At 44.8% G+C, this 25,134-nt stretch overlaps 1 protein-coding gene across 3 annotated transcripts in view; it reads right to left on the bottom strand.

Moving 5' to 3' along the window:
- DRC1 (dynein regulatory complex subunit 1) overlaps nt 1–25,031 on the bottom strand; it is a 47,110-nt gene extending 22,079 nt beyond the window's left edge. The window contains exons 1-7 of one of the 3 annotated variants that reach the window (XM_058682782.1): nt 20,454–20,691; nt 9,217–9,304; nt 4,840–4,952; nt 2,746–2,929; nt 2,007–2,144; nt 988–1,074; nt 2–124 (exon numbers count right to left, since the gene is read on the bottom strand). In XM_058682782.1, the coding sequence (XP_058538765.1) occupies nt 2–124; nt 988–1,074; nt 2,007–2,144; nt 2,746–2,929; nt 4,840–4,952; nt 9,217–9,304; nt 20,454–20,605 (885 nt within the window). In that variant the 5' untranslated portion in view covers nt 20,606–20,691. Of the gene's footprint in view, nt 1; nt 125–987; nt 1,075–2,006; nt 2,145–2,745; nt 2,930–4,839; nt 4,953–5,042; nt 5,797–9,216; nt 9,305–20,453; nt 20,692–24,410 lie in introns of those variants that run through there. The other 2 variants (XM_058682784.1, XM_058682783.1) reach the window with 2 other exon arrangements.
- Nucleotides 25,032–25,134: the final 103 nt, after the last annotated feature.

Genomic DNA, 25,134 nt, shown 5'->3' with positions numbered 1-25,134 from the left:
CCTGCACGTCCTGCTCCAACTTGATCTTGATGGTATTGTACTCTTCGCAGTCCCACACCCGCTGCTTGTTCAGCTGCTTCTCATAGTCCTCTACCTTCTTGATGCGGCTCAGAAGATACTCCAGCTGAAGGCACAGGAAGACAAGGGAAAAGTCAGCCCTGTCCCTGCCCCGACTCAGGGGGCCTGACAAGCATGACACAGGGAAGGGTCTCAAAGTGTCATGGCCCTAGAGAGAGCTGGTCGGCCCTCAGAAGCTCCTGTGCCCCCAAGACTTTGTATTGTTTCACTTAATCTGGAGCTTCCTTACTTGAGAAACTCCAAGAGGAATGTTCCTTAAGAAATCAGACACGGGGGCGCCTGGGTGGCTCAGTCGGGTAAGTGTCCGACTTCGGCTCAGGTCATGATCTTGCAATTTGTGAATTTGAGCCCCAGGTCGGACTCTGTGCTGATAGCTCGGAGCTTGCAGCCTGTTTCACAGTGTGTGTGTGTGTGTGTCTCTCTCTGCCCCTCCCCCCCCTCTCAAAAATAAACAAACATTAAAATTTTTTTAAAAAATAGAAATCAGACACAGACGCTGCGGTCAGACATTTGTATTTCTCAAAAAGGACCCACTGGATCCGGGTCAAGCTATTTCTTTGTTCTTTGTGCCTCCCAAGTAAAGTGATAACCCCACACCCTTTTAAACATCTTAAAACATCTTGCTGGGCCACAGATATCCATGGCTGGAGTAGATGCCCAGGTTGAAAAGAAGAGAGCCACAGGACCATGGTATTCACCACCACCAGAGACAAATGTCACCACCAGAAGCAGTCACCATCCGCAGGGCCACACTGATTAACCATGAAGGGCAGTGGTAAGTGTCTGCCATGGCAATCCTCCCCAAGACACAGAAAGGCTAGCAAATTCAGTCCCAGTAGAAATTGTCCCAGCTCCATGGGTCGCCCTTGACGTGTCCGCCAGCCCCTCCCCTACCCGCCGCCCCTTTACCTCTTTGGCGTTGTGAGCCTGCAGGGCCCGCTCCCATTTCTTCTTATTACTGGTCAGCAGTTCTCGTCGTTCCACCTCAAATGCTTTCTATGACCAAGAAGGAAGAGGGCCCGGTGTCTGTTTTGATTAGGCAGGTCTCACAGCATTAAACAACTCATAAGTAATGGCACAGTCAGAGCCAAATGCAGACTCGCCAAGTCTCACGGAACCAAATGGCTATGGAAGGAGTTGCGTGTTAATTAGTGTTATCAAGTCTGGGCTTCACACAAATTTAGGGAGGAAATGTACCACCTGTCCTGTGGCTCAGTCGGTGTCTGAGGAAGGAGCTGGAGGAAGGGCCGTGTGCCCTTGGTGGCAGTCACAGGGCAAAGCCTGGCATACAACTCAGTCATGCCCAGGGCCGCTGCACTGCTATGGCTGGGGTTCCCATGAAAACAAAGGAGCATGTTGCTCACAAGGGGTAGGCCTGGGAATGCAGAAATGGGTCTATAATAATCCAAAGAGAGAAGTCTCCACCCTCTTGGCTCCCTTCCATTTTGGAAGGCCGGTCTCAATCTCAATCCTTAACATTTCATTCAAATTCAAAGTATTGATTTCTGAACCTGTGTGACCCCCCGCTTTCCCATGCCCCAGCCCTGGCTGCCATAAATACAGCAAACAGCTCACATACCCCCCTCCTCCACTCTTCTTACCCTTACATGGTTTTATTTTCTTTCAAAGCACTAATCTCCACCTGCCCAAGGATATATTTAGCGATTTATCTGTTTGTGGTCTAGCTGTCTTCTACTAGAATACAGATTTCCTCGAGGACTTTGTTTTGTTCATAGCTGTATCCCCAGCCCCTGGTACAGTGCCTGGCATAGTAGCCACGTGAAGAATATTTGTTGGACGAGTGAATGAATGGGTAAATAAGGGGCAGAAAGCAGAGGACAAGACAACCGGGCCCCTCCCAGATGTCCCGGACATCCCAGACAGACCCAGCTCTCCTCCCAGAAGGCAGTTCGTTCACACCCCGTTACCTCAATGGAATTGAGCTCCTGGCGGAAGGTTTTCATCACATTCTTCACTTGCTCTTCCATCCTCTCCAGGAGCAGGCAGATGTCATCTGACTGCTTCTTCAAATCCTTCACATACTGGTCATCTTTTGTTTTTAACTCCTAGAAAAGAGCATGTCAAAGGTTGGTCACAAAGTGAGACAAAAGCAAGAGGTGCCAAGCACGCTCCACCTGGACCTCGCTCATCAATATTTGAGAACACTAGGAATCGCAACTGTACAAAGCAAAAGTGGCTTCAGAAGAATCTGAGGACGCCTGGGAGAAGGCGCAGGCAGATGGAGCAGAGTGGCCTCAGCACGGGGCAAAGCCCGAATGAGCAGCACGGGATCAAACCATCCGTGACCACTTGCTGCAAATCTCCCCGTAAGCTCCCAGAGAGCTAAGGCATCCCAGCTGAGCCATTAACACCCAGGTTCCAGCACGGGAGCACAGCTCCTGCAGACTAAGCTCCATTCCTTAACTGAGAAGACGAAACCTGAAAGAGCATTCGCTATGAACGTACGTCTTTCAAAGGTCACCAGTGATTCTCAAATTGCTAAAAAGCTTTTCCCTCTGGGTGAGTTTGTTGCCGGAGGTGTGCGATAATCTGAGTAATGAAGTAAGACCTCCACATTTTTCCATTCAGGAAGAGCAAACCAATAAGGCAGTCAATTCCCCCCACCAGAGCCCACGTGGCTGGGGGCGAGGGGCCCCGGACCCTTGCCTGCTGTAACTCGCTGATAAGCTTGTTCTTGTCTTCTATCAGCCCAGCACAGTGCACCTGCTGGGTGTTGAGCATGTCCCACAGGTCCTGGGGAATTCTCTTCCGTTTGCCCTCCTCCCACTTCATGGTGATTTCATCAAATTTGTCCTGGCTGGTCTTGACTTCGTTCTCCAGCTTTTCAAGTCTGCAAATACAAACACGTTCGCCACGCCACCCCAGCTGTGGCCCTACCTCCGGCTAGGGCAGGCGGGTTCTCGGGAGTCTGTAATACAAGATCCAGGTACCAAGCACTGCCTCCAGATACCCTCACCCACAATCAAACCAGGCTGTCAGTAATCTTCTTTAAGTTTAACGCTTGACTATCAGTAAGAGATCAAATAAACAAAGCAGCACATTACAAAAACAGATCAACCTTAAAGCTATACCTACTTACACACACACACACACACACACACACACACACACACACACGCAGATCAAGAGTCACTTTGCCACATCCCTCTGTGACACACACACTTGATCTCTGGAGTCGTACAGCTTGTGTTCAAGGCCTGACTTTGCTACTGAGTGACTCTCAACTTTAGACAAGTCACTTAACCTCTGCAAGCTGCATTTTTCTCACCTGTGAAATGGAGAGGATGAAAAAAATCTTTCACTCGGCTGCTGTGGCATTAAGTGAGGTGATGCTCAGCACAGGTGCTCAGCACGACAGTCCCCACATTATTATTTTTGATTATCAACATGACCTCAAGTGTCTGGCCATTCCTCTCCCAAATTTAAAAAAAAAAAATTTAATGTTTGAGAGACAGAGAGAGAGAGAGACAGAGTGCAAGCGGGGCGGGGCAGAGAGAGAGGCAGACACAGAATCCAAAGCAGGCTCTGAGCCGTCAGCACAGAGCCTGAACTCGCAAACCGTGAGACGATGACCTGAGCTGAAGTCCGACGCTTAACTGACTGAGTCACCCCGGTGCCCCTCCTCTCCTAAATTATTAAGAAATGAATAGCGGGACACACAAACAGGGAAACTCTACAATTAGCAATGGAGAACAGGGATGGCCTTTCCAGAAATTCCAAAGAGACTCTGTGATGGAGTATTCTGAGGATGGGACCAGACCGAAAGAAGAAGGCATGAAGGCTGAGAGAAGAGACCCCTCCTGAGCACAGGTGCTAGGACAGATGCAGAGACTCTCTGTCTACCTTAACCACACTGTGAGCCTATGAGACTGCCTCCAAACAACAGTTCAAACCCCTGAGGGACAGGAATCAGCACTGAACCATTTCGTGCTCCCCTTTCTCCTTCCTTCCGAGCTAGAGCACAGAGAACACGTTACATTGCACTTGACTTTTTTCCTCAGAAAATGAAAAAGAGCCGGGTCATCTTTCGAAAAACCCACACTGATCCTGTAACTCTGCCACCTAAAACCTTCAGTTTTTCTGGGGCGCCTGGGTGGCTCAGTCGGTTAAGCGTCTGACTTCAGCTCAGGTCATGATCTCGCGGTTCGTGAGTTCGAGCCCTGCATCGGACTCTGTGCTGTTGGCTCGGAGACTGGAGCCTGCTTCGGACTCTGTGTCTCCCTCGCTCTCTGCCCCTCCCCCTGCTCGCAGTCTGTCTCTCTATCTCTCAAAAATAAATAAACATTAAAAGAATTATATTTTTAAAAAAGACCTTCAGTTTGTCCTCAGTGGTTACAGATCAAAGCCTAACTCTTTGGCAGGGCTGGGAATCAACCAAGTCAGTTCCGGCCACAGCCCAAGAGAGGCAGAGGGAAGGTCAAGAATAAAGTCACCAACTGTATACTGGTAAAGCTAGTCAAGTTGCTGACAGAATTCCTTATGCTGGACAACTAAAAATCTTGTTAAGATCATACTGTGTATGTACTCGTGGACATGAGCCACAATGGTCCGGTGGGGAAAGGAGGAAGAAGGGAGGAAAGCAAGGAAGGAGGAACGGAAGGGATTCCGAAGGGACCGTAAAAGGATTCTACTAGACTGTTTGACACAGCCGCTTTCCCATAACTGGGGAGAATTCGGGGAGCCACAGAGGAGATGCCCTCATGTCCCCAGGCTGCAGAGCACGGGGTGGGGGGTCCTCACCTCTGACGCCTTATCTCCCCTTCTTCCACTCTCCTGTGGATCTCCCTGATATCCGCGGCCACCTGGATATTTGTCACCAGCTCAGTGCCACAGAGCAGCAGCTTTGCCAGTTTCTGAAAACAGGTAAGAATTTTCGGAATTGGAAACACTTTGCACAACTGTCTGCAGCCGTTCTGTGCAGCCACGCAGGGATCAAAAGCTACCTTCAGACCCTTAAGAGTAGCATCTATTTGGCAATCCATTTCCCTCAGGACGTCTGGGGTGTGGTGTCAGGGCTGACGATTTCACAGCACACGTGACTCCGGAGGCACCGCTGTGTATTCTCGTTAAGAGTGTGGACCAGCCAACCTGCACGCCGGCGGGTCCTCCGGGCGCATCTCAGCACTCGCCCCCGGTACGCCTCCAAAGTGAGTGACACGGCCAGGGGTCTTTCTGAGAATTCAGCAGGAGGGGTGAGGCAGAAAATGGCAGTCATCCTCCAACATCCCTCCTCTTCTTTGAGTAACAGAACCCCCGACATTAGGTGGACATTTGGCCTCCCCAAGTGGATACACTTCCCAACCTCCTCTGCCGCTAGAATACAGTCCAATCAACAGGACACGAGCCCGAGTGATGTGTGCCGCTTCTGAATCGTGCGGTGAAGGGAGGAGGCGTACCCTCTGCTGCCCCGTCCCCCCTTCTCGCGAGCTGGCGTGTGGTGCTCGAGTACGACGCAATGGGCAGATGAAAACCACCTAAGGACAGGCAGGAGATGAGGGCCCCAGTATCCAAGGAGCCCCCATATCAGCCCTGGACAGTGTACTTATGCTCCGAACTATTAAGTAAGGCAAGGGAATGAGCTTCCAGGTTTCAGCTCATGTTACGTGGGATCTTCTGAGAGTCTCTGAAACAGGAGAGAACCGCTGCTGCTGGCCGCCCCGCTGTCGCCAATAATGGCTCAGGAAGTTTGCGATTCGGACCCCCCCCCCCCCCCATTAACTCCCTCTTTGAATTCCACACTCCGTGTCTTTACTCCTGGCCTTTGGGTGACCACGCGCTTTCAACAAAAAGTTCAGGTATCCTTAGGCTATGCCTGGGTTTTTCCAAGTCCGTTTTGGAACTCACAAATTCTCCAGCTCTCAAATCGTTTCTGAACGAGAACCAATAAACATCACCGCACGAAGGAGTCATTGAGACGATCAGAGGTTCTATCTCATCTCATCCTTCTAAAGACATCTGGAAATGCACTTTTATTGAATACAGAACAGAGCCTTCACCTAGATATCCGGGGTATTCCAGACTTTTTTTTAAATGGCTGCAGTTTTATCACTGGTACCAAATGGTTTTCCATGCCTCCGGAAGTAAAGGCTTTCCTGTAGTTTTGAGCGATTCTCTGTTGTCTGCTCAGACGATGTAAACATGAGAAATTTCTGCATCGAGTATCTCAGACTCAAAGTAAAACTGAAAATGCTACAGTCACCAACAGATCAACAGACACAGGAAAAGCTAAAACTGTCATTTTCAGATGATACGATTCTATATGTAAAAAATAAACACACAAACAAAAGAAACCGCAGGTAAACTCTTAGAATTAACAAGTGAATTTGACAGGGTTAACTGAACATCAGGTCACTATATAAAAACCAACTGTACTTTTATTCGGGCGCCTGGGTAGCTCAGTCTTAAGGTTAAGCATTCAGCTCAGGTCATGATCTCGCAGTTTGTGAGTTTGAGCCCCGCGTCAGGCTCTGTGCTGACAGCTCAGAGCCTGGAGCCTGCTTCGGATTCTGTGTCTCTCTCTTTCTCTGCCCTTCCCCCACTCACACTCTGTCACTCTGTCTCTCTCAAAAATAAATAAACATTAAAAAAATTTAAAAAAAACAATTGTACTTTTATATACCAGCAGTAAAGAGTTATAGCCTCAACACAGTGTGTGAAACATTGTTGAGCAAAATTGAAGAATACTTAAATAAGTGGAGGGCTATTTTATACTCATGGATCACAAATCTCATTGTCGATATTAATTCTTTCCCAAATTGATCTATAGATTCCATCTGACCTCAATTAAAATCCCAGCAGGTTTTTTGCTGGCAATTGACAAGCTGATTTGTAAAATTTATATGGAAATCCAGAGGTTCAAGACTAGCCAAAACAATCTTGAAGAACCACAAAGCTGGAGGCCCTACCTTACCAGATGTCAAGATCTGTCATAAGGCTACAGTAGTTAAAATCACGTGGAATTGTAATAAAGTCGGACAAATAGGCCAATAGAACAGAATACAGAATCTAGAAACAAACCCACACATGTGATCGCCTGATTCACAACAAAGATGGGGAAAATGATGCAGTGGGGAAAGGATGATACATTCTTTTTCTTCTTCTTCTTCTTCTTCTTCTTCTTCTTCTTCTTCTTCTTCTTCTTTTTTTAGGATGATCTTTTCAATAAATGGTGCTGGGTCCATTAAAAATCCATAAACAAAGCAGTGAACTTTGAGCCTGACCTTTACACCACATACAAAAATCAATTCTAGGGGCGCCTGGGTGGCTCAGTCGGTTAAGCGTCCGACTTCGGCTCAGGTCATGATCTCACAGTCTGTGAGTTTGAGCCCCGCATCGGGCTCTGTGCTGACAGCTCAGAGCCTGGAGCCTGTTTCCGATTCTGTGTCTCCCTCTCTCTCTGACCCTACCCCGTTCATGCTCTGTCTCTCTCTGTCTCAAAAATAAACATTAAAAAAAAAAATCAGTTCTAGATAGATTATGGACCAAAATGTAAATGATAGAGCAATAAAGCTGCTAAGAGAAAACTTGGAAAGACATCTTTATAAAATTGGAGCAGACCAAGATTAAACAGGAAACAAAAGAATCACCAGTTAAAAATGATTGATAAGGTGCAAAGCCAACGACAGGGGCCCTTCCTGTCCAAGTCTTAGGGCAAAACTGGTGATTAATATCTGGATATTGAGGAAGGGAGCGTTTGGTTTTTATACATTTCTTTTCTATGCCAACACATTACATGACTTAAGTCCCAAGTGAAAGGGAGCCGGAGAAACTACTAATGAAAACAGTATTATCTCTTCTGGTTTACGCTCAAAGAGTGCTCAGGATGAACCGCGTATCGGTAGTTTCAAGATCCTATCGGTAGAAACTATAACAGTACATTCCAGATTAATACAATATCCTTTTTATCCTAACCAGCAATGCCCAGAGATCCTCGACCCTTTGATGAAGTTAACATCAGTAAAAACACATGGCGTGACTCTATTTCACAGGAAGCACCAGATCTGGAACAAAAGCACACAGCACTGCGGTCTTCTTTCCACGGCCGTAAAGTATCTTATCCTTAACACCATACCGTGCAGTGCTCTCCATGTATCTCTATGCTCTGTAATGACCTGCAGTAAGTTGAATATTTTTTTTCTCCAAGCGCACTTCGATTTCTGCCAGGAATCATCTCTCTCCTCTCTGTTTTTATCAGTCCCACTTTTTTTCCCAAGACGCAGCTCAAATCCCACTTTCTCCATATAACCTTTCCCAATCAGCCCCCCCTTGGGGAGCCCTCCTCCTTACCCCAATTCCTACAGTCCCAGTGCCTCTGATATTCACTTAGCAATTAATTAAATGCAGCACTTTGCCAGTTTTGCTTGCTGTTTGCAACTGTTGTTTATTCTTCCTGCACCTCTCGTTCCAAGTCCTTTATTAAGTATCCCAGGAGCCCTGACATTGCCGTGGGAGAGCCATCAATAAATTTCTTTTTATATGGAGTCCGAGCTCTGTACTACTCCACAGGCATACAGAGTTTACACACTGGGGACACTGCAGGCACACACATTTGAAGTCACAGAAGGGAGAAAATGGTCTAAAATTAAAGGCGTGGCACAAAGAAGTATTGGACGTGTATCAAGTTGGGACTTGAGATGGTCTTGAAATACGGGAAGGCATCCTGATGAGAGGAGATGAGAAAAGAAGGGTAGAGGAGAGGGGGGAAGAGAGGAGGGGAGGGGCTTAGCGTTCTGGATGATCAGAGGCACACAACCGGAAGACCAGAGCCCCACTGGAGGTCAGCGAGTGGATCAGCCAAGCCAGAGCCAAGGCCCAAGGTAGGTACCAATGGGACCGAAGACTGTGAAATCAGTTTTGGAATGACTAGGGTGGGAACGGTAGGCCCTGAATGGGCAGCCTAAACATTTGTACTTGAGCTTAAGAACAGTCCATCAGATAACATGAAAGCTCACTCCTAGAGAGCTCTCAAAACGGGAAAGGTTCAAATTCACTTCCGCCTACAGGCAGGAACATGGGATCTCTATTGAGATTCTTCTAGCAAAGTACGAAAGCCATGACATCACACCCAGCTCCCTAGTGTCACAGGCTGATGGGACCCATGCGCCACCCAGCTCATACCAGTCTGCTTTCTTCTTTCTGCTTGTAGCTCTTGCTTTGATCTTCCTCACTCTCTTTCTTTCCATCTAAATATTCTCCAAGCGCTTCCCTATGATGGGAGACAGTGGAAAAACTGAAGTTATTTCTAGTACGTAGATTCTATATTTAGAGTTTCCACAGTACGTCACGCCATATACAAAAATACATCCCACATGGATAAAAAGTTAAATATTTTTAAAACACGCAATTATAAAAACACTAGAAGTAAACACAGGAGGGAACCCATCTGAGAATAAGACTAAAGGCGGGGGGGAGGGAAATTGAAAGACTTTACTTCCTAACATTTAAAACTCTTCTTGAAAATCAAGGCATAAACCGGTAAAAGATACTTAACAAAATTTTGCCACCTAGAAAAATAGTATGGGCTCCTTCAAATCAATACAAAAAAGATAAAATACCAATTAGAAAAACCGGCAAAGGATGTGGACAAGGATTTTACAGAAGAAACACATATAGTAAACAGACATTTGGGAATATGTTCAACTTCACGCAGAACCAGAGAAATGAAATTGAAAAGCCTGTGAGGTATTATTTCTCTCCATATCAGACGAGAAAAGATTTTTTTTATTTATTTTAATTTTATTTTTTATTTTTTAAAATTTACATCCAAATTAGTTAGCATATAGTGCAACAATGATTTCAGGAGTGGATTCCTTAGGGTCCCTTACCTATTTAGCCCATCCCCCCTCCCACAACCCCTCCAGCAACCCTCCGTCTGTTCTCCATAATTATGAGTCTCTTGTGTTTTGTCCCCCTCCCTGTTTTTATATTATTTTTGTTTCCCTTCCCTTATGTTCATCTGTTTTGTCTCTTAAAGTCCTCCTATGAGTGAAGTCATAGGATTTTTGTCTTTCTCTGACTAATTTCACTTAGCATGATACCCTCCAGTTCCATCTACGTAGTTGCAAATGGAAAAATTTCATTCTTTTTTTTTTAACATTTATTTATTTTTGAGACAGAGAGAGACAGAGCATGAACAGGGGAGGAGCAGAGAGAGAGGGAGACACAGAATCTGAAATGGGCTCCAGGCTCTGAGCTGTCAGCACGAGAGCCCGACACAGGGCTCGAACTCACGGACTGTGAGATCATGACCTGAGCCAAAGTTGGATGCTTAACCGACTGAGCCACCCAGGTGCCCCAAGATTTCATTCTTTTTGATTGCCGAGTAATATTCCGTTGTGTGTGTGTGTGTGTGTGTGTGTGTGTGTGTGTATCTTCTTTATCCATTCATCCATCCACATCTTCTTTATCCATTCATCCATCGATGGACATTTGGGCTCTTTCCATACTTTGGCTATTGTTGATAGTGCTGCTGTAATCATTGGGGTGCATGCGTCCCTTCGAAACAGCACACCTGTATCCCTTGGATAAATGCCCAGTAGTGCAATGCTGGGTCGTAGGGTAGTTCTATTATTAGTTTTTTGAGGAACCTCCATACTGTTTTCCAGAGTGGCTGCACCAGCTTGCATTCCCATCAGACGAGAAAAGATTTAAAAGGTGATTAATAACATCAGGTGTGGGCTATGGTGTGGGTGCCCAACTATTCTTATCACTCCACGGCTGAGGGTGTGAACTGTAACAGTGTGTCTAAAAGGTGCCTTGGCAAGATTTATCACAAACTTAAATATGCCTCCCCTCTGACCCAACCATCAAGAATTCTCTACAGAAAGAACTCGAAGAATTCTGTGGAAGTACTCTGAGAAACGTGCAGAATGATTATTACAGCACTGACTACACTAGAAGGAATATGGAAACATTCTTACACACATATCAATACCGGCCTGTTTAAGAGTTTAGAAGCCAATAGAAGAAAGTATTTTGTAGCCTATAAAGAGTACTATGTGATATCTAGCAGTAAGCAAAGATGTCCACAATAGTTAAGTAAAAAGAGCCAGTTGTAGAACAATATGTAAACTATAACATCAATTTTCTTTTTAAAGTAGGCTTATGTACACATAGGAATATTTTTGGAAGGTGACAGTAGTTATTTAAGGAAAGGGAAGTTTACTGAGGACTTCTATTGTCTATATTTTTGTATTACTTGAATTTTACAAACAGTGTGTACGTGTGTGTGCATGTGTGTTAATCAGAAAATGAGACCAAAGCGGAGGGGGTAAAACAAGGTTCTAGATTATGGGCTTCTTTAGAGGAGGCATGGGGGCATGACCCCACCAACCACACCATTACAGCATGGAGGTCCACTCTCTCCTCTGGCAAACAGTGACCACCAGGACTCCCAGTACTGCCTTAAGACAAATGATGGGGCACCTGGGTGTATCAGTTGGTTAAGTCCATGACTCTTGATTTTGGCTCAGGTCATGACCTCAGGGTTCATGAGATCGAGCCCCGCATTAGGTTCTTCCATGACAGCGTGGAGCTTGCCTGGGATTCTCTCTCTCCCTCTCTCCCTGCCCCTCCCCTACTTGTGCATGCTCTCTCTCTCTCTCTCTCTCTCTCTCGCTCTCTCTCTCTCTCAAAATAAATAACCTTGTTAAAAATCCTCTAAAAAAAAAAAAGAAAGAAAAATGAAACCATCATCTTAGCATCTCATCCACAATGAAATAAGCAGATCCCTTTGTCTCATTTTTTCTTGATTTTTTTAAATGTTTATTTTTGAGAGATAGGGAGAGAGGGACAGAGAGAGAAAGAGGGAGAGAGAGAGAGAGCATAAGGGGAGGGGCAGAGAGAGAGGGAGACAGAGAATCTGAAGCAGGCTCCAGGCTCTGAGCTGGCAGCACAGAGCTGGACACGGGACTCAAACCCACAGACCAGGAGATCATGACCTGACCTGAAATCAAGAGTCAGACATTTAATGACTGAGTCACCCAAGAGCCCCTTTTTTCTTTTCTTTTTTTTTTTAATGTTTACTTATTTATTTTGAAGGAGAAAGAGGGAGAGAAAGAAAGAGATGTAGGACAGAGGAAGAGAAAGAATCCCAAGCAGGCTTCACACTCAGCTCAGAGCCCAACTCCAGGCTCAATCTCGTGAGCCACAACATGACCTGAGCTGAAATCAAGAGTCAGATGTTCAATGACATATCAGATAAAGGGCTAGTATCCAAAATCTATAAAGAACTCACCAAACTCCACACCCGAAAAACAAACAATCCAGTGAATAAATGGGAAAAAGACATGAATAGACACTTTTCTAAAGAAGACATCCAGATGGCCAACAGGCACATGAAAAGATGCTCAACGTCACTCATCAGGGAAATACAAATCAAAACCACACTCAGATGTCACCTCACGCCAGTCAGAGTGGCTAAAATGAACAAATCAGGAGACTATAGATGCTGGCGAGGATGTGGAGAAACAGGAACCCTCTTGCACTGCTGGTGGGAATGCAAACTGGTACAGCCACTCTGGAAAACAGTGTGGAGGTGCCTCAAAAGATTAAAAATAGATCTACCCTACGACCCAGCAATAGCACTGCTAGGAATCTACCCAAGGGATACAGGAGTGCTGATGCATAGGGGCACTTGTACCCCAATGTTTATAGCAGCACTTTCAATAATAGCCAAATTATGGAAAGAGCCTAAATGTACTTCAACTGATGAATGGATAAAGAAGATGTGGTTTATATATACAGTGGAATACTACCTGGCAATGAGAAAGAATGAAATCATGCCATTTGCAGCAATGTGGATGCAACCTGGAGGGTATTATGCTAAGTGAAATAAGTCAGGCAGAGAAAGACAGATACCATATGTTTTCACTCATATGTGGATCCTGAGAAACTTAGCAGAAGACCATGGGGGAGTGGCAGGGGGAAAAAAAGTTACAGAGAGGGAAGGAGGCAAACCATAAGAGACTCTTAAATACAGAGAACAAACTGAGGGTTGATAGGGGTTGGGGTAGAGGGGAAAGTGGGTGATGGGCATTGAGGAGGGCACCTGTTGGGATGAGCACTGGGTATTGTATGAAAACCAATATGACAATAAATTATATGCATATAAAATAAAATAAAAAGAATTAAAAAAATTCTCAACCAACTGAGTCATCCAGGCGACTCTTAAATTTTTTCCGTAATACTGACTTCCATTTCCACTCCCTTGTTCAAAGTTCAGCACAGCTCTACATAGTGTTACATCATTTTTGAAATCTGGAGTTGAGATACCACCACCCCCCAACTCCAAATCGAACCAAAAACTCATTTTCTTTCTTGTCATTTCATTCACTTCCCTGTTCTTATTGAACCTACTCTTTGCCATTGCTAAGAAAACTAACTGTTCCATTTTACTCAGGTCTTCAGACGTTGCAGGTTAATGGCTTTCCCATTATCAGACAAAATGCACTCATTCTCTTGACTTTCTACTTAAACCACCAATGAATTACCAACTCTATTTAAAAAGCCTTCCAACAACTTCCTGAAGCAAAGACCAGTGCTCCAGAAAGAAAAATAACTATGCTACCAACTCTTATTACCTAGTTTTAACGTGAATCCCATTGCTTCCTTTTACTTATCATTTTTAACTTTCCTAGCACTGCACTGTCCAATATGGTAGCCACTGTCCAATATGGTAGCCGGCTGATCCAAACCGAAATATGCTGCGAGTATAAAATACAAACTACATGGATTTTGGAGACTTTGAATGAAAAACAAACAAAAAAAGCAAACCATCTCAATATGATTTATACTGATCACATGTTAAAACAATATTTTTATATAGAAGATTAAATAAAACAAATTACAAAATTTAATTTCACCTCTTTTGTTCACTTTAATGGGGCTACTAGAAAAATTTTTTGTTTTGTTTTGTGTTTTGAGAAATTTACTTATAAGCTTGGTTCAGCAGAAAATTTTAATTACATATGTGGCTCATATTGTATGCCTTTTTTTAAAAGTTTATTTATTTTTTTTTTAATTTTTTTTAACGTTTATTTATTTTTGAGATAGAGAGAGACACAGCATGAATGGGGGAGGGTCAGAGAGAGGGAGACACAGAATCCGAAACAGGCTCCAGGCTCTGAGCTGTCAGCACAGAGCCCGACGCGGGGCTCGAACTCACAGACCGTGAGATCATGACCTGAGCCGAAGTCGGCCGCCCAACCGACTGAGCCACCCAGGCGCCCCTATTTATTTATTTTGAGAGAGAGAACAAGCGGGGTAGGAGTGAGAAAGAAGGGAGAGAGAAAATCCCAAGCAGGCTCTGCACCACCAGCACAGAGCCCCATGCGGGGCTCGAACTCATGAACCGTGAGATCATGACCTGAGCTGCGAGTCGGTTGCTCAACCAACTGAGCCACCCAGACACCCCTCATGTTGTATTTCTATTGTTTGATGCTGACCTAGCATATTCCAATGGAGTTGTCCCAGGCTTCTCTCTCCTCGGGTTTGAGTGGAATCCCTCTTTCGGGAAACTGCTTCCTCACTGCTGCCATACATGTGGTCTCAATGGAGCTGCCATCTTCTTGAATATCCCACCTCCTGACCAATCCCTGAGAAGTCCCTTCTCAGGAGTAAAAAACTTGGAACTTCATTGATTGTTTGGCTGGGTTGGAAATCATTGCTACTTCAAAAACCTGAAGTCGCCCTGTTTCTTAATCCTTTCTTTGCATGTGACAGTTGTTTCCACTCTGGAAACTTGTAGGCTCCTTCTCTTGGTTCTCAGTGCTCTTGAAGCCACTGCCTCGGCCCCTCCAGCCACCTTAGTAGTCTTTACATTTTAGCAAGCTCCTTTAGCCTGAGTGATCGATTAATTAAACTTTTCTTTGTGTATCTATAGATTATGCATTGCATTGTTTCCTAGAAAGACTCTGGACCAAACCCTCTCACACAACCTTCCCCCACCCCTCCACCCCAGGCACCACCTCTGACCTCTCACTGCCATGATAACGTCTAGCTGGCACCATTGCGTCTGCTTGCAACGAAGAAGTGTTAGGGACCACTGTGTTCTCCTTTTACTGATTCACTGCGCTAAAGTTACTCTAAAAATCTTTGGGCCAGGCAGAAACCTGAGGTGGTTTTTGAACTAGAGTCTGCCCTCTCCCCAGGTGGCCAGCCCTCTGAATAAAGCTCATATTCTTTTCCAATCAAAACTTGTCTCTTGAGTATTGGCTTTTCAAGCTACAGGCAGCTGAAACTTGGGTTTTTTTGGTAACACTGAACTTTCTCGATGGTGTGCCTGTGCGTGGGTCTACTTTCAGCCATTGGCTGCACATTTTCAGTCAGGTGTTCCCCACCAGCCGGAAAACTCATAAACTTCAGTTCTAATAAATTTTCTCAAATACTTTCAGTGATAATTTCCTCCCCTCTGTTTGCTCTGCCCTTTCTTTAAGGATCCAGAAAGGAGATCCTAGGGGCACCTGGGTGGCTCAGTTGGTTAAGTGCTCGACTTTGGCTCAGGTCATGATCTCATGGTTTGGTTCTCGAGTCTGAACCACTCATCCGGCTCTCTGCTGTCAGCGCAGAGCCCCCTTTGGATCCTCTGGCCCTTCTCTCTCTGCCTCTCCCCCACTCACACTCTCTCTCCCTTTCGCTCAAAAATAAACACGTAAAGAATAGAAAGAAATACTAGATCTCCTGGACCAGTCCTCTAATTTTCAAAAATCTTTTTTTCTACTAGTTTCTCTATTTGCTCTATCTTCTATGCGATTCCACGACCTTTACTTCCCAACCCTTCTAGAGTTTTCCATTTCTATCACATTTTTCAATTTCTAAGAGCTCTACTTTGTTCTTTCAACAGCATCCCATTCTTGTTCCACGGTTGCAATATCATTTCTTTTTTCTCCTTGGATCATCTTAATGATAGGCTGTTGTATCAGTATTGACTGCCCTTTCTTCCTACATAGTCTCAAGTTCCTCTGAGTTGTTTTTTCTGTGTGTTCATTTTGGTGTCTACCTTTCATGGTAAAGACTTTCCTCAGACATCTAGAAATCATTGGCTACCTTACCCCCATAAGACTGAAAAGCTGAACGAAAGCTCTGAATGCAAGGGTGTAGCTTAACAGTGAACTTCAGTGCAGGACGATCTACTTGGATGGCCTGGTGTGCAAATCTGGCTTTCAGTGCCTTTAAATCCTTCCTCGCAGGCTGGTCAGGTTCTACAGAGAGATGTCAATCTCCTGCCTGCGAGGTGAAGCTCCAACTGCCCAAATTTCCGGAATGGGCAGAAGGAAAGCAAGGTCTCATCTCCAGTGTGCACATGGTCACAGAACCCCCTTGCTTATTTTTTTAATTCTTTTTTATTTGAGAGAAAGAGAGTGGGTGTATGTGAGCAGGAGAGGGGGTCAGAAGAGAGAGAGAGAGAGAGGAGAGAGAGAGAGAGAGAGAGAGAGAGAGAGAGAGAGAGAGAGAGAGAATCTTAAGTAGGCTCTATGCTCGGCCAGACACAGAGCTCGATCCCATGACTCTGGTATCATGACCTGAGCCAAAATCAAGAGTCAGACGCTCAGCCGACTGAGCCACCCAGGTGCCCCCCTTCGCTTTGAGGACAATGCTCTTGCCTCTTCTCTGTCCAGCATGCCCCAAACCACAGATCCTCCATTTTACTTCCTCCAGACTCCCAGTCTTGTGTGCAAGGTGGGGAAAAGGTTCTTGACACCCAACTATCAACTTTCCAAACCTTATTTTAGTCCCCTTCTTCTCCTCTACTTCCATATGAAGGGATGCTTCCGATCTCCTGGCCTTTTGCAGACTTACTGCAGAGTAAATCAAGGGGGCGCTCAGCTTTCCTCACTACCAGTTTATATTTCCATACTCTTGAATCTGCTAAGCCATCTACCATCTGTCCTTATGCTTCTCAGCTCCCGAAGTGTTGTTGCTATTGAGTCCTTCTGTTTTGCTTGACTTCGTGGGTTTATGTCTTTTTTATTTAATCCCTTTAAATGTCACGCTAATGGAGTTTTGACAGAGATCCAAGATAAATGTATGTGTTCCATCTGTCATTTTTACTCCAGAATCACATCTCCCAGGAATTTCAAATTTCAACCGAGACGGTAGAGATTGGGATTTTCGGGAGCTTTAGCCTATTAATTCTGTTATTTTTATATGACATTCGATTCTATTAACAGCTTCTTCCCAAAAGCTCCACCTCCGTGGCATATCAAGACCCAAGCAATTAGGGCAGTGGGCACCAGAGGCAGTCAAGGAGCCTCTAAATAATTTAAAACAACACAAGGGACTAAAAGTCTGCTTTTTATTACCAGCACGTGCCAGGAACAAAACAAGATCAGTGATAAAAACACTCTTTTCTGAAAAATCTTTTGTTGCTCTAAGTTCTAAACAATTTCTGCAGTTACTGTTGACTTTTAATAATATATGTGTAGGCTTCGATATAGCACCTTTCTATCTGTTATCCTTTAAACCAACAAGGAAGTTAATTCACAGAACATGGAGAAGGAGAATAGAGTTGGCCTGTGACAGCCATGCACGTAGCCGAGTTAGCTCAGTTCTGCCATTTATGTACAATCATTCTCTACATCTTGCGGAATTCTTTTGAAAACACTTGTGGAAACTTTTCTTCGTGTTTTTTTCTTCCTCCCCCTCTCCGCCGCCAAAAAAAAAATACATTAACATAATTAAAAGGTATTGATCCATTACTATTTTCTTATTTCGTATTGCGAATTTTACTTTTATTGTAGAATTATTTTGCTGGCCTGTTTATATTCATAGTTCAGTCAAAGAAAACGTTCACTGTCTGCTTTTCTTTCCAGGCTATTATTATTAGCTGTGTTATAAAAATTACCGGCTCCAGGCGTTAAATTAGGTGCACATCACTTATTTTCCACGAGCACCAACTGGCCCTTCTGTGTCGTCCTTATAAAATGAAGACAGCCCTTTGCCAGAGTTTCCTTTTCTATCCATTTCTAAATGCAGACCTTTCCTAGGGCGTGGCCTGAGCTCTCTTCTCATCTCTTTTTAGCCTCTTTTCCAGTGTAATTTAATCCATTCCCATGGTTTTAAATACAATCATAATGCTACTGACTCTTTTAACTGACATCCCTAATCCAGAATCCTCTTCTGAGTTTAAGACCCACGTCCAACTGTCTAATGGACCTCTAGGTTTTAATGCCTTCCCCAAATCCAGCTTCACTTAATATGTCCAAAGCCAAACTCTTGATTTCCAAAACCTGCCTCACTTTCCCCATCACTGTCTTCATTATCTCAATAAAAGGCACTATCATCTACTTAGCTGTTCAAGCCATTCTTGTTTTTCCCCCGATCTCTGACCAGCATATCCAAAATCAGTAAATCCAGGAAATTTAAGCTCTAAAATATGTCTTGAGTAACATCCGCTTTCTCTCCAAACCCACTGCCACTAACTAGTCCAGACCAGCCCTGGAGGTGAGGATCCCTCACCTGGACCAATGCAACTGCTTCCCAACTGGCCTCCTTACTTGCACTTCTGGCTTCTCCAACTATTCCCTCAAAGAGCAACCAGAGTGACCTTAACATACTTAGAAATTTGAGAAATTCCCACATTAGTCCTTGACCTGTAAGAGTTATCATGGCAGGGAAGGACAAATGGACACCTCTACAACTGCACCTCAGTACATACGAACAATCAAAAACCAGAAAGGGGGGGGGGGTTATGGTGGGGGTTAGTGTCACCCTTAGGGATCTCAAGGAGGCAGGAGGGGTGGTCCTATCAAGTCTCCATTTAAGTCATGGGTCTGGCCACTGCAAACACTGGATGGCTCTGAGAAAATGATTGTCAATACTGCAAGTTCACCCAAGTGGCAGCCCTGATTGCTGCTGCCACACAAGTGTGGTATCTTTGCTAGAGCAGATTAGAGTGGCCTTAGGTACATACAAGGCGGCCGCTGACCGGGCCAAATGTATTATTTTCTACCTCAATCGGGAAAAAGGATCAGGAAGTTCACATTTACATGGAATAGATAATAATGTATACTCATATAATCCTCACATTCACAGGGTCATGTTAATTCTAATCGCTGTCAAAATATAGTCTGAATAGATCAGGACCATCTAGATATCCCACAAAACATCACACGGATCCAATACATTCAGACTGGCAGGTGAGTCAAATATGACCCACCTGTTTTTGTAGGGCTCACAAGCAAAGAATGCATTTTACACTTTTTAATGGTTAAAGAAAAAGATCAGACGAATAGGCAGAGCACAAAGGACTTTTAGGGCATTGAAACTATTCTGTATGACATTATAAAGGTAGATACTTGTCACTCCGTCTTTGTCCAAATCCACAGAACACCAAGAGTGAATTATAACGTAAACTATGAACACCGGGTAATGATGACGTGTCAGTGCAAGTTCATCATTTGTAACAAAGGTACCACTCGGGTGGGGGATGTTGATAGTGGGACAGGCTGTGCGTGTGTGGAGGCAGAAGGTATATGGGAAATTCCTGTGCTTTCCATTCAATTTTGCTGTGAGCCTAAAATTTCTCTTAAAAAGTGAAGCTTACTAACGTAGAAAAGCAAGATCAAAATACTAAGAATGTTTTGTGACACATGAACATTACACGACATTCAAATTTTAGTGTCCATAAATAAAGTTTTGTTGGAACACAGCCACACCACTCTGGGCCCCTTGTGTCCAATAGCCAGCAGGCAAGAAGTCACCACGGTAGGGTAGCTGACCCCGAGCAGCAGGACAAGGTATAAGTGCTGTTAGGCAACGAAGGTGTTCAGGAATTCAGAAGATTATGCAGGTGCCTCTTGGCACCCCCTTATGACAGCCCGCTGTGTCTGTGAACCGACAGGTGCAACAACCCTAGCCTGAGAAGGTCATGATTATCAGTCTCAGACCCTTCAGGAACGAGGGAACGAGGTTGTGTGTCACACAACCAGATAAGCCCCTGGGACCAACAGAAGTGACAGCTGAGGTCCACTCCAGAAACGCATGTGGAAGGCAGGCAGGTTGGGATGGAAGGAGGAAAGAAAGACCTCTGAGGGCAGGTCACGGACGGCCTGTGTCTTCAGTGTATCGCTCACAGTGCATGGCACAGCAGCGTCTCAATAAAAGTGCTGAAGGGACTATTATTTCCGTCTTTGACTTTACAGGTGTATTGAATGTCTTAATGTCCCATACTTTTCTTGAACCCTCTGGAAGAAACTTTTCCTATTTCATCGAGAAACAAGTCCCGCTCACACGTGGGGCCCGCCGGCCCCTCCCCGCAGGACCTCCCGCCCCAGGAAGGCGCCCGCCTCGTCCCCGCCCTGCGACGCCGTCACCCCGGGCGCTCCGCTGCGGACCCGCTCGGACCCCCGGCTCACCGCCTCCGGGCTTCCAGGCGCGCCGCGATGCGGAGACGCCGGGCCTGGATCCGCTCCTGAGGGTTGTCGGAGTGTATGGACGGCCCGAGAATCGGGGTGGACGACTGTTCCTCCTCCTTCTCCAGGGCCCCCAAGGGCCCCGGCGGATTCATGGCAGGTGCCTCCCGCCGCAGGCAGCTGCCTAAGGAACACCGCGAGACCACCGCCCGGTTGCCAGCAACAAGCCGTTGCCAGGGTGCAACGCAGGGTCACCTGACCCGCAGCTGGAGTGCGCGCGCAGGCCTCCTCAGGCTCCGCCTACCGGCATCCAGAACGTGGTGCCAGTTGGTGGTTTTTATCCTGGAGATAATGCGCCTGAGGCTCTACCTTGGAGGGGTGAAAATTACATCACTCAGCCCTGTACAAATAGCACCTAGCGTTAACACCTAATGTGTAGTAAGTGCTCAACCAGTGTTTGCTGAATGACAGGTACACAGATGTATCTGTATGCTCACTGCAGTTATTATATTAAAAAACTGGCATGACCCCAAAGTCCATCCAGTAAGGGAACTGATCCAGCTCTCATTGGATAGAAGCCAATGCAGCCACCAAGAATGGGGCTGACCTAGAAAGGCATAAAGCTATATTACATGAGGGAGAGATGCAGCCCAGTATATGGAATGTGATCTAAATTTTACTTGCAATATATATAGTACCGACAGGAGAAAAATGATCACAAAGCAGGGCCAATATCAAGTTACTGCCTGTGTTCTCTTCTAGGATCTTTATGGTTTCAGTTCTCACATTTAGGTCTTTAGTCCAGTTTGAATTTATTTTTGTGTGTGGTGCAAGAAAGTGGTCCAGTTACCTTCTTTTGCGTGTTGCTGTCCAGTTTTCCAACATCATTTGTTGAAGAGACTTTTTCCCATTGAGTATTCTTTACTGCTTTGTAGAAGATTAATTGACCATCTAGTTCTGGGTTCATTTCTGGGTTTTCTATTCTGTTCCATTGATCTATTTGTCTATTTTCATGCCAGTACCATAGTGTTTTGATGACTACAGCTCTGTAATATAACTTGAAGTCCAGAATTGTGATGCCTCCAGCTTTGCTTTTCTTTTTCAAGGTTGCTTTGGCTACTCGGGGCCTTTTGTGGTTCCATACAAATTTTAGGATTGCTTGTTCTCGCTCTGTGAAAAATGCTGTTGGTATTCTGATAGGGATTGCATTAAACGTGTAGATTGCTTTGGGTAGTATAGACATTTTAACAATCTTTGTTCTTCCTATCCAGGAGCATGGAATGTCTTTCTTTGTTATAGTTTTCAGAGTATAGGTCTTTCTCCTCTTTGGTTTATGTCTAGGTAACTTATTGGTTTTGGTGCAACTGTAAATGGGATTGATTCCTCAATTTTTCTTTCTGCTGCTTCATTATTGGTATACAGAAATGCAACAGATTTCTATACATTGATTTTGTATCCTATGTGTTGTATGCAAGTGTTGAATCACTGTATTGTACATCTGAAACTAATATTACACTGTATGTTAACCAGCTGGAATTTAAATAAAAAATTAAAAAAAAAACAAACCAGATACATGCACCCCAATGTTCATAGCAGCATTTTCTACAATAGCCAAATTATGGAAACAGCCCAAGTGCCCATCAACTGATGAATGGAAAAAGAAGATGTGGTATATATACAATGGATTATTACTCAGCCATAAAAGTAATGAAACCTTGCCACTTGCAGTGATATGGATAGAGTATTATGTTAAGCAAAATAAGTCAGAAAGACAAATATCATATGATTTCTCTCATATGTGGAATTTAAGAAACAAAACAAACAAGCAAAGTGGGGGTGGGGGGGGGGGGTGGGGAGGCAAACCAAGAAGTAGACTCTTAACTACATAGAGAACAAATAGATGGTTACCAGAGGGGAGGTGGGGGGAGAGGGTGGTTAATAGGTGATGGGGATTAAGGGGTGTACTTGTTGTAATGATCACCGGGCATTATATGCAAGTTTTGAATCACTGTATCGTACACTGCATGTTAACTAATTGGAATTCAAATAAAAACATGGAGGGGGGGAGGGGGATAAAGAATTAAAATGTATATTTGCCCAAATATACAGTGCTTTCATAAAGCTTTTGATTTGGCAAGAAAAGAAAAAGAACACAAAGTAGTGGGTATCTCTGGGGGCTGGGTCCACAGGTGGTTTTAACTTTCTATTCTAAACAAAAAGTTTACAGGGCTTAGTTGGTTGAACCTCCAACTCTTAGTTTCGGCTCAGGTCATGGTCTCACTGGTTTGGAAGTTTGAGCCCTCTCTGCACTGACAGTGTGGAGCCTGCTTGGGATTCTCTCTCCCCCTCCCTCTCTGCCCCTTCCCTGCTTACTCTGTCTCTCTTGAAATAAACTCAAAAAAAATTTTTTTTTAATCAAAAAAAGTTTACAGATAACAAATCACTTTTGACATAATAAAACAGTTGTTGTGTTGTTGTCTTTAAAGGGTCGTAACAGGAGATCCTGAAGAGACTGCAGCAGGCCAATGTCACGGGTGAGAGGGATGTGGGGGAGGGTTGTAGGTGATGTCTGCCGTGATGACTCACAAGCACCCAGAGTCTGGTCCGCATTGGTAGGCACTACTCCAAAAGCAGAGCTGATTTGAGAATGGACTTACACTAATGAGCTCATGAAAGAAAAAAAGGATACCCTAATTCAAGCAGGACACTGCAATTGACATACAAAGCTTGTTTATTTATGGCTTGAGACCAGCATATGTCTGTGGCTGATCTACAAATGGAATCCAACTATAACTGGCAAGTTTCTTGATGCTGTGCGATTGGCTGTAATGAACTCAAGGGCCCACAGTGGGTATAACTTGCCACAAAGACTAGGTAGGTCAAGTCCTTTCACCCCCATCCCTGGGTAAGTTTGGGGTAATACTTGCAAACCCTTCTGGCTAATATGGGCTTCCTTTGCCAGGCTACAGGCTAGCCATCTACCTTCAACGTACAGTCTTTTTCCAGACTAGATTTTAGTATACCAAGTCCAGTCACATACTTAATTCCACATCCATAAAATTACACCAGATCGCCTTAATTGGGGTTTGGGGATTCATCAGACATTTACATAATTTCTTGGCTTATTCTTGTCTCCCAATTTGTGTGAATTTTACTACGATTCTCAGCAGGCAATCTTACTTTATTCAAGTTATTTTTAGAACTGCCTCACCATCATCATGTACTGACAACAAAAGGTACAAAAAGGAAAGAAGGGAAGTCATGAGTAGGTCATCAGGCTTAGGGAAAAGTTCAGAGGCAAAAAAAATAGAGAACTAGATGTTAGTAGAAACTGAGCACCTACCTCAGACCACCCACCCACTGTGCCAAATACCTCCGTGCATCATTCACAGCACATGTGCATGATCACAGTAATGTTACTAATCCCATTTTACAAGCAAAGAATTGGAGGCTTAGAAAAAATAAGTAACTTGCCCTGGGCCAAAGCTTGCCAAGCTGAACATGACTAAGAAACAGTCATGGCATTAAAAGTTTGGGAGGTCTTGGGGCGCCTGGGTGGCGCAGTCGGTTAAGCGTCCGACTTCAGCCAGGTCACGATCTTGCGGTCCGTGAGTTCGAGCTCCGCGTCAGGCTCTGGGCTGAAGGCTCGGAGCCTGGAGCCTGTTTCCGATTCTGTGTCTCCCTCTCTCTCTGCCCCTCCCCCGTTCATGCTCTGTCTCTCTCTGTCCCAAAAATAAATAAAAAACGTTGAAAAAAAATTAAAAAAAAAAAAAAATAAATAAAAGTTTGGGAGGTCTTGAGAAACTTTCAGAATGAAAGCAAAAAGACAAGTGGAAGGAGCAGATACCAAGTTTTCCTTAAGGAAATTTGGGAGCAAGGAAAAAAGATGCAAAGTAGGAAGAAAAGCAAAGACACTTTGGAGGCGCAGGGTCTAAGCCTGGACGGACCCAAGCTGCTTACCTGGTGCGTGCCTGCTATGTGTCAGGTACCCGCTAGGTGTTCGAGGTTTGCGGACAGAAGGGCAGGAGGAACTGCTGGGGCGACCGAGAGGCTGGGTGGCGCAAGGGATTAAAAGCACACCGCTGGAGAGGCAGCCCCGGGGCAAAATAGGGGGCATCTTCCCCTCACCTTCTTCAAAGCCTGTTAGAGACAAAAACTTTAAATGCCTGCTGCCAGAGCTGGGAACCACTTCCGATGTAAAAGATAGGAAATATTCTCAGAAGCAATGTTAGAAAATAGGAGTTTTTAAAATAAAAGCTTGTGATTTATAAGTTGAACTAAAGTTTGGGTGTACTAAGTGTATGTCATTAGATTCTTGTGGAATTAGCCTGGGAAATTAACACCATATGTTTTTCTGTGAGAAAACGTGTTTAAGACAACCACCTTCCCAACTAATTGAAGTGTGACCCGGTTATTATTATACACTGCCCGGCACCCAGTTCTGGGGCAGTCAAGAGCAGGACACTACGAACAGCTGTTACTGCCACCTGCCTGGTACTCGGCTTTCTGAAACAAGTCGCAGGGTTGTAGAACACCCAGGAGCAAGCAGGCGGATCACTCTTTAAACACACAAAACAAAAAACCTTGCACTATGCTGCTCTAAAGTCATCAGTGATTCTGAGACAGCATTCTTCTCCCTCAGAGCACCCTCCCCTCTTGCATCTACCAAGGAAAAATAAAGAAG

This window comes from Neofelis nebulosa, chromosome 9, assembly GCF_028018385.1.
Source record: "Neofelis nebulosa isolate mNeoNeb1 chromosome 9, mNeoNeb1.pri, whole genome shotgun sequence".
In the NCBI taxonomy this organism is placed as follows: domain Eukaryota; kingdom Metazoa; phylum Chordata; class Mammalia; order Carnivora; family Felidae; genus Neofelis; species Neofelis nebulosa.
This window is presented reverse-complemented; position numbering and strand designations above follow the sequence as displayed.